Source organism: Candoia aspera, chromosome 1 (assembly GCF_035149785.1).
Source record: "Candoia aspera isolate rCanAsp1 chromosome 1, rCanAsp1.hap2, whole genome shotgun sequence".
Taxonomy (NCBI): domain Eukaryota; kingdom Metazoa; phylum Chordata; class Lepidosauria; order Squamata; family Boidae; genus Candoia; species Candoia aspera.
In genome coordinates, this window is record NC_086153.1 from 162,735,284 (window position 1) to 162,751,878 (window position 16,595).

The following is a 16,595-nucleotide window of genomic DNA, read 5'->3' on the forward strand; positions in this document are numbered from 1 at the left end:
CTGTCCTAGGCTGGTAAATGCAAACCAGAGATGCCCTGGCAGGATGAAACTCATGGCTAATGTATTTGGTTTGGCAGGTCTTAACTTATGCAGACCTACTTTAAACACAACAAAAAGCTTACACAAAAAGTAGTAGTTGGGTCAAATCCTGGAAAGCCCAACTACTAAGTATGTATTCTATTTATTTCATTCCATCTATTCATGAAATAGATACTTCTATTCCAAGTTATGGCAAAAGAGAATAGAAATCGAAAGTCTCTTCTTTGTATTATAAGGAGAAACACACTGTAAGGTGATCCAGTTACACTACGGCTTAAAACAAGACACAGTCATGAATAACCCTGCTGAATAACGCGAGCTGAAGCATACACAAAGGAGAATACAAGACACTGTTTGATGAAAACAATGAACATTACAGGTGTACAAAGTAACTCTTAAGATATTTTTGAGTGAACAACCCCTATTTCTTTGTAGTTGCCAGATCAACTTAAAGGAAATGTAGGAATGGGTGGCCTCCGAGGTAGATTTCACTTTTAATATCATCCACCAGCTTTACAAACAGTGCTCTCCCCTTTTGAGACATTATTCCTTCTCCCCAACTTTTCATAATTCAACCATATACTACACAACTAGGAACTAGATTGCTTTCAATCTGAATAGAAACGATCGCTGTAGCTTTAAAAGTAAGAACGCCAGGGCAGGCATGAGTTCAGAATTCCTTAGATGCAACTTAAAAAAAGGGGTGCTTGGGGAAAAAAAATGACAAGTTGCAATCCAAAATGAAATGGAGTAAGCCTCTCTGAATTTACTGGAATTTACTTCTGAGAAAATATGCATAGGAGTACACTTCATAGGCAAAATATTACTATCCTGTGATTGGATGGTGTTAAACATGAATGACCTAGACAGCAAGACTATACTAACACTTCCTTAAGATCAGAAGAAAAAACATCAACATAAAAGACATTATCCTCTTGTGAAGAAGTCACAGTCTTCTCTTCTTCACTAATACAAATGCCCTGAGCTCCCATTTGAATGAATGAAGAAGTGTGTCCCTTCCCTCAAGACACTGTAGGTTGAGACCTTCTAGGCTAATGAAGATGGAAATCATGTTTCACACGTACCAAACTGACAGGTCAAGTATATTCTCCTGTTTTAGGAGAATTCAACTGTTTCTAAGAGAGCACAAAATACTGTCTTATGATCAGAGAGGAAAGATAAGAAAGAGGACTGCATCTGTTCCAGTCTCCAGAAGGTAGCTGAAACTACAAATGAAAACTTTAACTTTTCAAACTGAGCATGACAAATTGCAAACAGATAAAAGTAACTGTATCTTTCCTCATGTTTTGAAAACCTGACAAATTCTAAACATTTTACAAAGCTTATTGGATATGTAACAGAATTACAGAAATCAGATTAGAAGATGCTCTTTGAAGAGGATTGAAACTACATTTCTTACAAAATCTGTTCTTTCAAGAGTTGCATCTTCTAGAGGGACAAAAACCCACAGCCCCAAAAATCTAGTCCCTGGCACCAAATTCCATCATGGGCTGAAGCTGCAATCTCTCCAAGCCAAAACACAGATGTAAGAAGAGTGGAGGAAGAAAAAACACTATTATGTTGGGAACAAGTTTCTAAAGAAAACATTTCTGGGGGCATGAAAACAAGCAAAACGTTTTTTGAAATGCACAACAGGGCACAACAGGGAAATAAACAACAGGGCAAGGGAAAGCTTTTGGTGTTCCTAAGCCCCGCTGTCAAGGATGAAGGCCTTTTGGTTATTGCAAAGAGAGAGACAGAGACAGAAAGACATGGGGATGGGGGAGGAGAGAGAGAGGTTGGTTCACTATGTGGACACATCACTTGAGGTGGAGCTTTGTGAGAACAAAAGAGGGGAAGGTGCTTCTTATTTCCAGAGTCCTCACTCTTGCACCTTCTGTCTCCTCCTCAAACATCCCATGTAGGCTGTGCTTTGGCTCTACGGAGACTTGAGTTTCTTGTTTCGTGGTGAGGTACCATTTTCTGCCTTTACTACTCCATTTTCATGGTAGCCTGTAATGGGGAGTGGGGGAGGGGAATGATAATAAGGAGAAAATTGGTTGGTTTCTCTACCTTGCTCTCTTAAAAGACAGCCAGTAGTAGCTGACAAATGGCTTCTAGGCAGGTCATGGAGACAAAGTCTTCTTCAGAAATGTCATGTGGTCCCAACCCGGTGCTCCCCAAATGTGTAAGGCTGAATCCCCCAGAATCTTCACACTGAGTGAAACCACAGTGAAGACGGCTGCCCTAGCATAAGCCACAACACAATAATGTAGACAGGAGGTATTTCTATCATAGCAGATGCATTGATGCCACCCGCTGTACCCAAAAGCTTGAGCCACTATAAATCTCCAGAATTTAACTGGATTATCATCCATTGAAAGCAGTCTTGGTTATTTGCATGCTTCAGTAAACAAAACCTCTACACATTGACATGCATTATATTTTTCATCATGGCCTTTTACATGTATAATAAAAGTCAATTAATCTAAACTGGCATATTCATGGAAATAATACTTTTGAATGAAATGCGCACTTTGGTGCTAGGTGATGCACATGCAAGTCACAGGAGGTGCACTGCTTAAAGGAGACATTCCCCCACCCCCCCTTGGTATCCTCTCTTATTGAAGAAACTCTGCTCTTGCAATTTTTCATTCTTAGTAAGTACTTGTATTAAAGATTTTAATCTACTGCCCAATTAATCATTTTAGTTCATCAACATTTAGCAACCTAAGTGATTAAAAGGAAGCATCCTGCAGCTTTAGTACATGGTCCGTTAGACCCGATGCTCACCAGATTCCCTTTTCATTGCCTTTACTTGTTGTTTGAAGTGGACAGTGGCTGGAACCCTTTTTCTAGTGTTCTGCTCATTCCAGTATTCACGCCAGCGTCGCAACTGGAAATGAATGAAGCGCCACATCATCCAGGCCTGTGAGAAGCACACCAGAAGCAACACGCCCATCCTAGGAGGAGGCAAGGCAAGCACATTTAGAATAAGCATGTTTGGATCTGGCCTGTTCTATGGGGAAAATCATAATCTGCGTGCAGTCTCAGCTGCTTCCAAAGTGAGCCTCAGAGCATCTGGGGAGCCCTGTTCACGCTTCCTCAATGACCAACTGATCAGTCCTTCGTTAGCTGGGAAACAGGGAAAAGATGGCTGTTTCTCTGCTGCTAATGGCAGGATAGAAGCTGAGGATTTCCTCCCAGTGATCCTGCTTAGGGTTACTGCTTCCCCCAGGCAATGAGCATGGTCAGGAGGAAGGGATGGCAAAGCTTTGCTGCAAATGTCAAGACCAATCCCACAGGTTACAGCAATTTAACTGTCCTGGAAACAGGTTAGTTTTCCTTTTGGAAAGACTCAAGATGACAGAGATTGACGTTGGCGATCCCAAGAAGCCGGTTCTTCTGCAGTCTATTTTTATACTGGTAGACAGGATTTTTGTTGTGCTCTGCAACTATGCACAAAATCTTTAAAATATGATAGCTAGCTTCATTCAGGTGCTTCAATGAAACTATTAAGCTTATCACCCTAAAATTGTCATCTTCGTTTACCCAGAACACGAGTTCTCTAATAATAGAACTCCGTACCTTGTTTATTACCTTATTACATTTTTAGATCACAGCTTTAAGTATATTCTTCACATCTATCTTTTGTATGCTATAAAGGCCCAGGAATGTAATAAAATACTGTCCATGTAACTTTCATGATTATTCAACCACAGAAGATTGGGGTGGGTTACAGGAGAGTCCACATCCACCACTCTCTACAATGAATTCCTTCCATCCCTTCCTCCTGCTCTTAATCCTGGTTAAGCATAATATCACAATTAATACTACAAAGCAGATGCCCCCTAGCCAGCATTGGTTTATCCCCTCAGATTTAAAATAGTAGCTAAGAAGGACTCCTCAATAATGGCAAACTCCAACCAATAATGGTGTCAATGTACTTGTTAACAATATTAAAGTCACCAGGGCAGGAATTTCTGCTGAAGGAATATGTAAGGGAGAAGAAGCAATAATGCTACTACATTTTCCCAATCTATTGATCATGAGTAAGAAATATGAATAATTACATCAATTCCAAATGAACGGGAGAGATGAACTGACAATCCCTGTTTTTCTAGCCATCAAGCCACAAGCCATCTTTCTTCAACATCAAGAAGCACAACCCATTACAGACTTACCTGAAAAGCAAAGTGTTGAAGTTTCCTTTTTCAGGGTTAAATGCCTGGTTCTCAACCCGAGCCAGCCCAAAGCCAATGACCAGCACGGAAAGGGTGAGGGTGAAAAGCCGTGAGATGACGAAAACTACTGCCCATGCATTAAACCTTATGAAATTAAAAATACGATTCTTGTATTAAAGCTTGTCATATTTCAGTTTACAGCCACTGTCATTATGCACTGTGCTCTGGAATACTGTCGAGGTATCCCGAACTCTGCATCAGGAGATCTGGCATATCAACCACTGAGAATGCAGATCCACCACTAACACTGAAAGCTGTAATCAAACATCTAGTTTCTGCTAAACAGAACTGCATTCACTACTGAATGTTTGAGACAAATTTATTTGTCCATATAATTCTTTATCCCCATAGGTTGATTGGAACTGGGAATCTAACATTTTCCTACTTTAATAGAAAAAGGAATTTTACTCCCAGGCTAACAAGCCATGACTATTAGTTTACTTCATTCAACAGTTATATTAGCAATAACTTTATTTTATCAATGAAACACGATAGAGCACACTAGAAAGGATTATCCAGCTCCAGGATCACAGAAAGTTTACTGGTGGATTTTAGACGGCTTGGCCTCATTATCCAAAGTTCACTCAAGAGCACTTACAACTTTTCATTGTTTTCATCTGTGAAATAAAAAAGACGAGCCATGTGGAAGAAGAATTCAGCTACATACTGCAGCAGCATCAAGATTAGTCCCAGGCGTGTGAGGCTAGAGACAAGGAGGAAAAATCTTTAATGCTTATTGAACTTTCCCCCCCCCCAAGATTCCACGAGTGAGCAAAACCATGTATTGGTGATGGACAGAATCAAGTTAATAAATCATGATCCCACCCTACCCTTACAAAGACCATCGCTGAGACCTGATGTGTTTTATCAAACACCTGCTACTCCTAAACTAAAGTAACATAATTGTCCTGACTCCCAGGAAACACTCTGAGACAGGGAACTGTTCTCTAATGTTTTATTGCTAATACATAACAGGAATCCTAACAAACTGAACAAGCGTGGGAAAAACCCAGCCATATAAACCCCGCAGGTTAAGGCGGTCCCAATCTGTGCCTCTTGGAATGGCTCACCAATTCCTCAGTGCTACGCATGCGCTTAACAGTCTGGAAAGGAGCCCCCTGCTCGCCATCCTTACTCATGACAATAATATGTGCAATATGGACCAAATCAAGTCAGTGGATGCAGCTCTACTTGCTTCAGAGAAAAGTGAATAGAAGAAACTGTATCTTTCCTAGTCACTGAAAATCCTGCTCAAATGATAAACTTTTTTTTTTAATTGGGGAACCTGGCAGGCTGTAAAGCCTAGTGCCAACCTCTATTCATGGTGTTTATTTCCCAAAAATGCTTATATTTTGAAAATAAAACTGATGGGTGGGTGCAGCTCAGTGCTTTGTTCAGAAGTATGTCCACCTGCCCAGAAAAGCCTGGAAGTAACCTGAAAGTGACCCACTACCAGATGTGGGTTGCAAAAAGCTTGACAACCACCAGATGGCAGAGAAGAGCTAGCTCTCTGTATTTCCTTGCTGCCATCCAGTGATTGTCTGAACTTTTGCAGCCCAGATGCAGTGCAGACACAGTGCAAAGCTGCAATCCCATATTCATCACTAGGGAGCAAGTCCCACTGAACAAAATAAATTTTACTTTTATCTGGAGAATGGGTCTGCCCAGGGGTCTAGAAATTAAAAGTCTACTGTTAATAAAACAGATGGCTTAATTTTGGGCAAACAGATTAAGCAGCAATCCTATGGAAACCTATAGGCCCCACTGAAAAGCACAGAATTTATTTTGAGAAAACATTTGATTGCAAAGAACTCCCTTGAAAATCCAAAGCACTTTGCATGCTTTCTTTATAAAGGAATGAAATATTTTCAATTCTGGATTTGTAGGGGGTAAGGTACAGAAAATACAAAGAGTCCTTTTTAAATTGAAGAGGTGGCAGCTGCACATATATTTGCATTACCTGCTATATTAAGAGAAGCGTGCTCAGTAAGACTTACTTTAAGAGATATGCTCCTGATATATGCACTAGATAAAGGGTGATGTACTGCAACTGACGTGGAATCTCTTCCTAGAAAATAAGGAAAGGCCAGGGTTAATTTTAAGATGACAATTAACAGGCTGTGTATATCTGTGTTATCCTGGTTGCTCCCAAAGCAACTGGGGGATTAGAATCGGGGTTATCCATAAGCATTATAACGATACATTTTCAAAAGCTTCTAATCAGCCTGATACTGTGAGTTGTCATTGATAACATTATAGCAGAGTGGAGGAGAATGATTCTGTCCCTCTTCTATCAGGCAGTTTGGTTTCCGTTTGAGCTAAAGAAGCAGGAAAGCCAGCTCTCCCTATCCTCTGCAGCACATGTGGCAAATACAGGTAATCCTCATTTAACAACCATTTGTTTAGCGATGATTTGGACTTATAACAGAGCTGGAAAAAAACAACTTACAACCGGACCTCACACTTATGACTGTTGCAGCATCCCTGTGGTCATGTGTTCACAATTTGGGTGCTTGGCAACTGGTTCACATTTATGACCATCACAGCATCCCGTGGTCGTGTGATCACCATTTTTGACCTTCCCAGCTGGCTTCTGGCAGGCAAAATCAACAGGGAACCATATGAGTCGCTTAACGACCATATGGTTCACTTAATGCCCACAGCGATTCACTTAATGACAGTCACAAAAGGTCATAAAATGGGTCAGATTCACTTAATGTCCACTTCACTTAGCAACTGAAATTCTGATCCCGGTTGTGGTCATTAAGCGAGGACTGCCTGTAATACATTTATTTAACCAACCTGCAAACAGACTAATATCAGGGGTCTCTGCTGGAGATGGAAAAATAGTCTTCTCTGGGGAAAGAACAGTTTTGTAATTGTGAATTCGGGGCTGATTATTTCAGCCTCTGAAAAGAGTAAGTGTGAAGAGAAAGCTTTTCAAGCTGGCACTCACCTTCCGCACCTTCTGGAAATATAATTCAGGCAATGTGTGCAGCCAATAGGATAGCTGACAAAGGTAGAAAAACTTAACCTGGAACCTAGAATGTAAGAAATGGTAGCATTACGCAAACAGTTACATATTTCTTCTATCCCTCCTACTCTGTTACGAACATCCCTTTAGGAAGCAGCTTGCTATGAAGTTGTTTTGGGAAACAGCAACATTTCCAAATTTGCTTTGGAAAATAACAACTAGCATCAATATGCAGCAGTCCCACAACAGTTGGTGATACCTACTCCAATCCCAAATAATTAAATTACCAAGTACTAGGGGTGTTATTTGCACTATAACATTTTTCAATGATGAAAAGAGAAGGGAAATGAGGTATTTTTGCTAATTGTATGCAATACCCCCTTGTAATTTGATTCCACAGACAGAGAAGCTCATAACCATGTTATATCTCTGTGTTTTCTCCAGGAAGAGTTGCAGGTTTTATGCTTGAGTATGTTGGCAGCAGTGTGATGGACACAGGCTTTTGCTAGGCATCACAAACAGGAATCATAACATTAGAGACAGTCCAATTTTAATTCTATAGTAATTGTTTAATTCCTTATAGGACAGAAACTTCAGGAACCCTGGGCTGGATCATAGTCACTGCCTCAAACTGCACACTGCATCCAAAGGATATACATGTTGGAGTCCTGTGGCAACCAACCATATTAAAAACATTCAGCTGTGGGAATAATGAAAGATACCTTACGTCCCAGAAGACATGTACTAGTCAAGTGCCCCTCAAAACTAGGAAGACCTTACTTCTACTTCCTGTTCTGAGGATCTTCTGGGTAAATTAAAACCTTTCTACCTATTTGTGGGATAGCAAGTGGACTTCTTCAATGTCTTTAAATACTAGCGACTTATTTTGCCACTGCCACCACCCACAAAAGAAAGTTTAAGGACCTTTTAAAAGAACGTTTAAAGGACCTTGAAGTGATAAGGAGTGTTCATAGCAAGAGTTTCAGATATGGTTGGTTGGAGGGCAACTTGGCTATGCTCACTGGGAATTTTAGGAGTTGCTGGAGAGCATCTGGTTAAAGAAGTCTGTTAAACTATACAGAGATTGATTCCTGAACTAGGCAACTCACATTTCAAATAGGGAAGTGTACATTTCTCTCTTCCTTTCACACAGAGTAATTTGTTTTGGAAAATTGTAAGATGTGACAAGGCCCTTGGCCTCATATGAGTAAAGAAGGGGTAGCCAATATGGGAACTGTATTTAATATTTCTAATAAGTAATTCTTCATATTACTGTCTTTTGAGCAAACATCTTTATATTTTTGTACAAAACTTAGAATGTATAACTGCATAGACTGAAGCTAATTATAATGGCAATTAGCAATTCCCCTGAAGTAAACACACCTTGTAGCTCAAGAGTAGGACTGCATTCATAAAACACAGCTTTCATTTAGAAAGAAGACTCCTGTCCCATGTTTGCATGGGATGAGATGGGAACAGAGACTGTGCATTTCAGATTCTTTCTTTTGTTTGTCTTTGAAATTTCATTCAAGGAGAAAGAGAATCCTAAATTCTTCTTCAAATGTTTTTTGACAAAGGACTCCCAGTATTAGCAGTTTTAGCAAATGTGAGACTTTTTCTCGCAAGTAAAAAATGGAAATAATTACCAGAAAACAAAGGAGGATTACAACTGAAGACAACACCTGTAAAGTTCCTTACTTGTGCTGTAAAATAAAATTCTTATTTGGAATTCTTCCTCCTTGGATTTGACAAAAAGGAAGAAAAGTTCTTGGATAGCAAAGGAATGATATTAAGAAGACTAAGATGTTTACACTGCTCTCTTCTTCATACATACAGTCTATGAGTTGTATCACTTTTAGATCAGCATCATGAGCACCACCTTTTCTTGCTTCACTTTCCTCCCTACATGCTCTTTGTGGAGCTATTGAGAGTGCAGTTTAAATGGAGAAGGGAATGGGTAGAGAATGAAATGGAGTCACCCCACTTCTCCATTTAAGCCAGGGGTGCTGTTTTTGGAGACGTCTTGCCACTTAGTGGAAGACTTAAAATAAAAAACGTAAAACCAACATCTCCCATCAAACCTTGGGGAAAAAGACCCAAATGTGTCAAGTGTCTTCAATTGCCTTGTATCATCTCCTACCCAATGCAGCTCCTGTTCCTTCGAGAAAAATAAAGTGCCTCCCCACTGCTATGTAGACTCTGCATCTCTTGGAGTCAGGGATGTCTTTGTTCCCCTTGAAAAGGCTTGGTTTGTGCTTGCAATCTTGGCATTGCTCACAGGAGGGGGCTATGAGATTGCTTTAGAAGCCCTGAAGCTCTGAATGCACTCTTTTTGCTACCTTACTCACTGCTGACCTCAGATACCAAAGAGGAAGGAAGTGGTTGTGTTCAGTTGTATAATGGTTATGCTGTGACTCTCCTGAAGCGTAGAAACAAAAAATTGCCAAAGCATTAAATACTTACGGGAGATGAACATGAGGGTAGCTTTCCCACAGACTTTTGGGGTTTGATAAATATCCTTCCTGCAGAAAGGGAAAAAAAAAATTCAGAGATGGACACACATTACAGCAGCCATTTTTGCTGTAAGACCCCCTCACTCAAATTCTTGTGGGTCATGCTAAAGTAATGCTCAGTAATGCTGACAATCAAGGAGGTTACCTAGCTGGTCTGGACTGGCTCTTATGAACTGGTTCTTAAATTCTTCCTTGTCCTCAGAAGAAGGAAGAGGCAGAGCCCACCGGCTCAGGGTGAGAGAACTCATGGTCTCCCGCAGGAGGCTTGGGCTGCTCACCTCTGCCCCCTCACTGGCTGCCCCCTCTACAGCCATGGCTCTGCTGTGCATATGCTGCTGTGGCTGGGGATCAAGGCACTTCTGGGATCCAAACAGCCAGATCCAGGATGAGAGTCCACTATGCTGGCCAAGCTGGAGGAGGAGGAGGCAGGACAGAACTGGTTGTTGCCATCAGAACCAATTGTGGCTTAATTCAGATAGCACCCCTGCTGATATCCAAGCCGCTGGCAACTTATGTATCAAAAGCTAAAGAGCCTTCTGCACGGGAAAGGCAGTTGTAGAAGAGTATGTTGTTATTTTCTCTGAGAGCCCAGATAATTCCTGTTACTGGATGGTTTAAATGTAAACTCAATTTCTTAAAAAAAAATAACGTGAGAGGTGAATCCATCTTGGGGAAGACTCGCTGTACCATATTTTAAAAACTGCCCAGAGTCCCCCTTTTGGGGGAGATGGGCAGTGATGAAATTAATTAGATAGATAGATAGATAGATAGATAGATAGATAGATAGAATTTAGTTTTAGATGATAGTGACAATTTCCCAAGCTACTTTATAATCTTAATCACGCATATAAACAATGTGGTGGGAAGTAGTATCTGCAAAGGGTACAGGGTACCTCCAAAGATGGGAAATAACTACTATTCCTCGTCTTTTCCCTCCAGTCTCTTTTGTCTATGTCACTACATACACTGCTTAAAAAGTTTAGATGAGAGGTCTCCAAAGTTTTGGGCTTTGGGCAAATTTGGAATTATGTGACCATTTTGTGAGGACCTTCACAAAACAGCCACTCTGGAAAGGCTTTCCCATTCACAAAACAGATGCAATGAGGACAACATCATTTGCAAAGCATTTATTAAAATTGCCCTGTCACCTCCCTTAGAACCCTCATCCCACTCTGCAGAATTCTCCTTACCTCACCTTTCACCTTTCACCTGGCACACATTTTGAAAGAAAGCAACAGAGCCCATCACTTTTGTGCTCTCATTCTTATTTTATCCCACCTTTTTTATAAATAACTCAAGGCGGCAAACATACCTAAGACTCCTTCCTCCTCCTCTTTCCCCCACAACAGCAACCACCCTGTGAGGTGAGCTGGGCTGAGAGAGAGAGACTGGCCCAAGGTCACCCAGCCGGCTTTCATGCCTAAGGCGGGACTAGAACTCTCATACCACACCTGATTGGCTCTTGGGCTGAGAGAGAGGGACTGGCCCAAGGTCACCCAGCCTCAGACGGGACTTGAACTCTCCGTCTCTTGAATTCTAGCCGGTTGCCTTAACCACTAGACCAACCTGGGTCTCTTAGAAAAAGTTACTGAAAAACTTAATGGTATTCTTGGAAGTGAAGACACTCCTAGATACTGCTGCTTTGTTTTGCAGCATGCTACCTTTCCATTTCTTTTAATTAAAATGTTTCAAAAGTAGTTATGTCCTAAATGTTCCCAAAGGACAAAATCCAGCTCTGCAATATTCTGTTTTTTTCTTCGTAATAGACCAACCTATGCATTTCAGAGCTATCTCATGCTTTTTTGGAAGTATATGGTCCAGAATAGGATGTAGTTCAATGTGTTCCAAACACACTGCAGCCCCAGAACATGTTCATTTTGGAACACAAACTGTTTCCTATTCCAAACAAACCATTTCTGGAAAAGCATGAACTACGCATGGAATGCACAAATTGGCCTATTCCAGGGGGAAAACCCAGAACATTATATGCTCCCACGTGGAACATTTTGCACTTCTCTAATAACATCAGGTGGATTGGAAACCTGGTAGGCCCAAGGGAGAAGTCTGGAGGGATACTGGTGCCTTCAGATTCTATGCTTAAGACCATCCTGTAAACTTATAATAGAGATGCTAGAAAAAGAAACCTAATCAATCAGGGAGGAATAAACTGAATTTTATTAATGCTGCAATCATCAATCATTTGTTCTGGTACCAAAATGAAACCGTCACAAGTAGCATTTTTCTAACAAACTACCATCGGGAACAAACAAAGGGGATGGCTATTAACTCCAAGTCCTGTTTTCAAGCTGCATGATACATCTGGTTGGAATCCGTTGAAAAGAGAATGTGGGAATAGAAAGGCCCACAGTTTCATCTAGCAAAGAGGTTCACACACTCTTATGACTCCGTTCTTAGAAAGCAAAGATGGTAGGAGCTAAACACATTAGGGCCTCTTCCTACCCTACAAACACAGGTTTCCACCAGGGTACAACAAAAACAAACAAAAAAAAAACAATGCAAAACCCAGCATAGGTTGGAAATCTAGATACCAAATTAGCCAGAAACCATCTGCTGAGAACTGAACTGAAAAAACTCAGAAGGGTTTAAAGAAGCAACTCCAGTTCACCAACATTATGGCTCCATAACCTGCAGGGTTAAACCACAGTAACAGCTTTAACCAATTTCTTAGGCAACAAGAGGCCCTAGTTAAGACATCTAGGAATAAATGGGTGGCATTTGGAAAGAGCAGAAAGAGAAAAGTTTGGTTTACAAAAGCCACAAATAAAAGTCATTCAGCCTGTTTGCTCTCAAGGCAGATGGACTGGAAGGTGTGAGAAATGGAAGCAAGGGAACAGATACTCCCCCCTCCTTCATTTTTTAAAAGCACTCTTGGAAGCTCAGCTGTTCCTCTCAAAAGCATCACTTACAACTAATTAAATCAACAAGAAATAGAATGATAATAAATGCACTGTAATAACTAATAATAGCTGGTTTTAAAGTGATTGTCCCAGCAATTGCCAAAAACATTTAACTTACTACTGTATTTACACAGCATCAAATAACTAGTGAAAAATTAGAAAAAGAAATCAGAACTATTTGAGGTTGCCAAGCTTGCCCAGTCCCTGGTTGTTTTACCAATAAACATAGATTTCTCTCATTCATTTGGCTGCAAACAAAACTGGCAAGATAGTGCTCATGCATAAAAAAGAGAGGGGCTAGGGCCATCTCTTCTCATTCTCTTCACCTGTATCCAGACTGTAAATATCATGTCCAACTAGCTCATCAAAGTAAGTGCAGTATACAGGCTGTCCTCACTTAATGTCCACTCATTCAGTGACCATTCAAAGTTACAACGGCACTGAATAAGGGGGACTTAAAACAGGTCCTCATAGTTGCGGCCATAGCAGCATCCCCACTGTCACTTGATTGTGATTTGGGCACTTGGCAACTGGCTTGCAATTACATCACAGCGTCCTGTAGTCATGTGATCTCCATTTGCGACCTTCCCTGCTGGCTTCTGACATTCAAAGGCAATGGGAAAGCTGGCAGGAGGTTGCAAATGGTGATCACGTGACCACAGGACACTGTGACCATGTGGGATTCTGGGACTGCCAGAACTGCCATTTTAAGTTGGTGTGGTCACATGACATGTCTTACAACCGTGTTGATTAGCGATGGAGTTCCTGGTCCCAATTACTGTCAGTAAGCAAGGACTACCTGTATATGATCAGTATACATCAAAATGAGGAAGGAGGAAGAATTAACACATGGTTAGGATTACATACACCTCCACATGGATGGACCTTGATTCCAGCTTGGCATCCAATTAATTACATAGGACTAGTATGAGCAAAATTCCAGTTGTTCATCAGGTAAGTAAACTTACCTTAGAAAAACCTTGTAGTTTACTTAAGCAGTATTATTCACACATGACTTGCAGTGAATTCTTAAGAGTTCAGGCAAGGCTTCTACAAGTAGAAGGTCCTACAAGCCTTAACTTGTAAGGTCTTTCCAATATTCTGTAGTGTCAGATGCAGAATACTAAGAGATACAGAAATAGCTTCCCACCAAACAGAAGAACCATGCTATCAAGGCAACCCTAATGTTATTATGACAGTATAATGAGCAGAAATCATGGTGGCCTTATACAGCAATCCAAGGACTAGAGGTACAGAGTGGAAGGCATATACTTGATGGCCCTTCCACATTTCATAATGGTAACTTGAAACTTGAGCCTGCTCTGCTGCAGAATCAAAAGCAGTCCACACTGGCCAATGCTATATATATATATAAATATGATAAGTAAGTCCCACAGTTCAAATTAGGCAATCAAATAGAAATCTATTGATGGCAAAGGTTCTGTGATGAGGTTTCCACCACAAAGTGAAGGGTAGAAGGAATACCACTGCAGTAGTCTAATTTCAGCCACCAAAGTGGGGACTAAAACCCTGCAGGATTTTAGTAGGAGTGTGCAAAACATTTTGATTTTGAAATGCTCAGTTTAGAGTTCAAAATAGTTGTTCCTAATTTGACACAGGTTTTTCCAACAATTCCAGAAACATTTCTATACCATTATCAGTCTGAATTACCATGAACACAAAAACAATTTTCTAGACCACATATTACTATGAAACATTTCCTGTTCTGGAAGAGTTACCTTTACAAAACTATGGACCACCACCAGAATAGCAGGATTCATATGGCTGGGTAAATACAGAATATCCCTCAGTTTCCTAGAATGTTCTGTCTTTGGCTAGAACATTTTCACATAGCTACCATCTTCCTTTCAGGGAGAAAGTAAACACAAACCTATGGAAGAAAGCTTCAGAAAAGCAGACCCAAGAAGCAGCTTCAAGGAAGGAGAGATGAAGCACCATGTGAAGTGTTCACAAGCATCCTAGCCATAAATACTTCAGTCTTCTGTAAGTTTTTTAGGAGCTTCTATTACTGGCCTTTCCAGAGAAGTCTCAAGACACGGTTTTTCCAACAGCCCTAGGGATCCCCTGGGACCATGGAGCCCGTGAAGTGGCTCTACTATGTCTGAGTTTTTAAACCCGCTCCAGGATTATACTGTATGCATGTTTCTTGTTTTTACTGTTATTTTAAGATGTGCTTTAAAGATGTGTTTTTATTGTTCTGTTTTTATTTTACACCTCCCAGAGTCACATTTGTGAAATGGGCAGCTGTATAAAATAGATAGACAGACAGACAGAGCAGCATATAGCTAATCTTGGCTGATCTTGAAAGGCAAAGCAGGTTTGAACCTGGTTAGTACTTGGATGAGAGATCACCAGAAAATCCTAGAGCTGTAAGCTAGATAGGGAAATGAAAAACACACCCTATATATATTCTTTATTCCTTAAAGAATAAAAATGCTCTGCTTTCACTTCCTTTTTCTCTTTTGTTCTCGTTTACCACTGGCACAATCTTTCTCTCTTTAAAGATGACTCTTTCCTCTGATGGCTGCAGCTGCCTTATCCAGACTGGAAGCATGCATAACGTTAATTCTTGTATTTCTTTCAGTAATTCTGGAATAAGGCTTTCAGAATATCTGGCTTTTTGTGGAATTGCCTTGGCAGCTATTTTCCATTAAGATTACAAGACCTAAAATTATTCAGACAGTTTTTCTGTATTACTTCCTCTAGCCCAGCCTTTCTCAACCTTTTGACCCTGGAGGAACCCTTGAAATACTTTTCATGCCTCGGGGAACCCCTGCACATTCAGGCTCAACTATAGGTCAGAAGTTACAAAATCATTATATTTGTTTCATGTGTAGGCCTGTATATATGTGTTAACAGTGTTCTTAAACTAAAGATAAAGAATGAAACTTAGCTCTTTAATGTGAAGTTGCCCGAATTTGAAATAAATTTTAAAATAAATTGTGATCTCCCAGGAAACACCTAGCAACCCTGGGAGATCAGAACCCTGGTTGAGAAACCCTGCTCTAGCCTCATCAGTTCTCAGCAAATGTTCTTCCAAAAATTATCAGATTTCATGGCAAACCAAAATCAGCTTTTCCCAACTTGGTGCCCTATGAACACTGCCAAAAAAAAAAAAAAAAACCCCTGCAGTTTTAGAAGTGAGGCTATGTGTACTTTCTGAGATAGAACAACTGTTATTTACAAATAATATTTCAGGATAATGTCTATTTTGGTTAAATCAGCAGGAAGATTTGCTTGTAACAAAAATATTTATCATATACAACCCACTTATATCAGGAAGCTCAAGGAGTTGGACCAAATGAGATTCCTATACCATTAATAACTGAATGCACACTTAGTTCGCACCATTGCAATCAAAGTTTTGCACATTTGGACAGCACTTGAATATTTTAATCCCTAATTCATTAAAACAGTTGCTCACTCTTGAGTATAAGATGCAAAAATACCTAGGATGGGGGGAGGAATGTTCAACCAGCTGAACTCCCTCTAACAATCCAATCTGACACTTCAATGACAAGACATGTGCAGCATTTGTATCCAAAGTAGAAGTACAAGATGCCTCAGGTCGAGCACTGGCATGTTAATGCCTCCTTAACACGAATATGTCATATTTTTCTGGAATTACATACATTGAACAGGAAAAGACATGGCTTCTTAAAGACCTTACCAATAGGTAAAACAAGCATGCCTATGATGAAGTACCTTGCTTGCTTTGGATCCAAATGCACACCTCTAAGAAAAGTGTTTTAATTACTTTTTGAGAACCATGCTAGAGTTTATTATAATATTCAATCAAAGAAGAGGACTACAATTCTTGACTAGCGTCCTCAGAATCCTCTTCAAAATACTGCTACCAATTTTCAATGATACGGTACCACTGCAC

At 40.3% G+C, this 16,595-nt stretch overlaps 1 protein-coding gene across 1 annotated transcript in view; it reads right to left on the reverse strand.

The window, feature by feature from the left end:
- Positions 1–1,714: 1,714 nt before the first annotated feature.
- TRAM2 (translocation associated membrane protein 2) overlaps positions 1,715–16,595 on the reverse strand; it is a 52,018-nt gene continuing 37,137 nt past the window's right edge. Inside the window, exons 5-11 of the mRNA XM_063317349.1 lie at positions 9,721–9,779; positions 7,240–7,324; positions 6,281–6,351; positions 4,882–4,986; positions 4,224–4,367; positions 2,833–3,002; positions 1,715–2,052 (exon numbers count right to left, since the gene is read on the reverse strand). Of these exons, the coding sequence (XP_063173419.1) occupies positions 1,979–2,052; positions 2,833–3,002; positions 4,224–4,367; positions 4,882–4,986; positions 6,281–6,351; positions 7,240–7,324; positions 9,721–9,779 (708 nt within the window). The 3' untranslated portion in view covers positions 1,715–1,978. The remainder of the gene's footprint in view (positions 2,053–2,832; positions 3,003–4,223; positions 4,368–4,881; positions 4,987–6,280; positions 6,352–7,239; positions 7,325–9,720; positions 9,780–16,595) is intronic.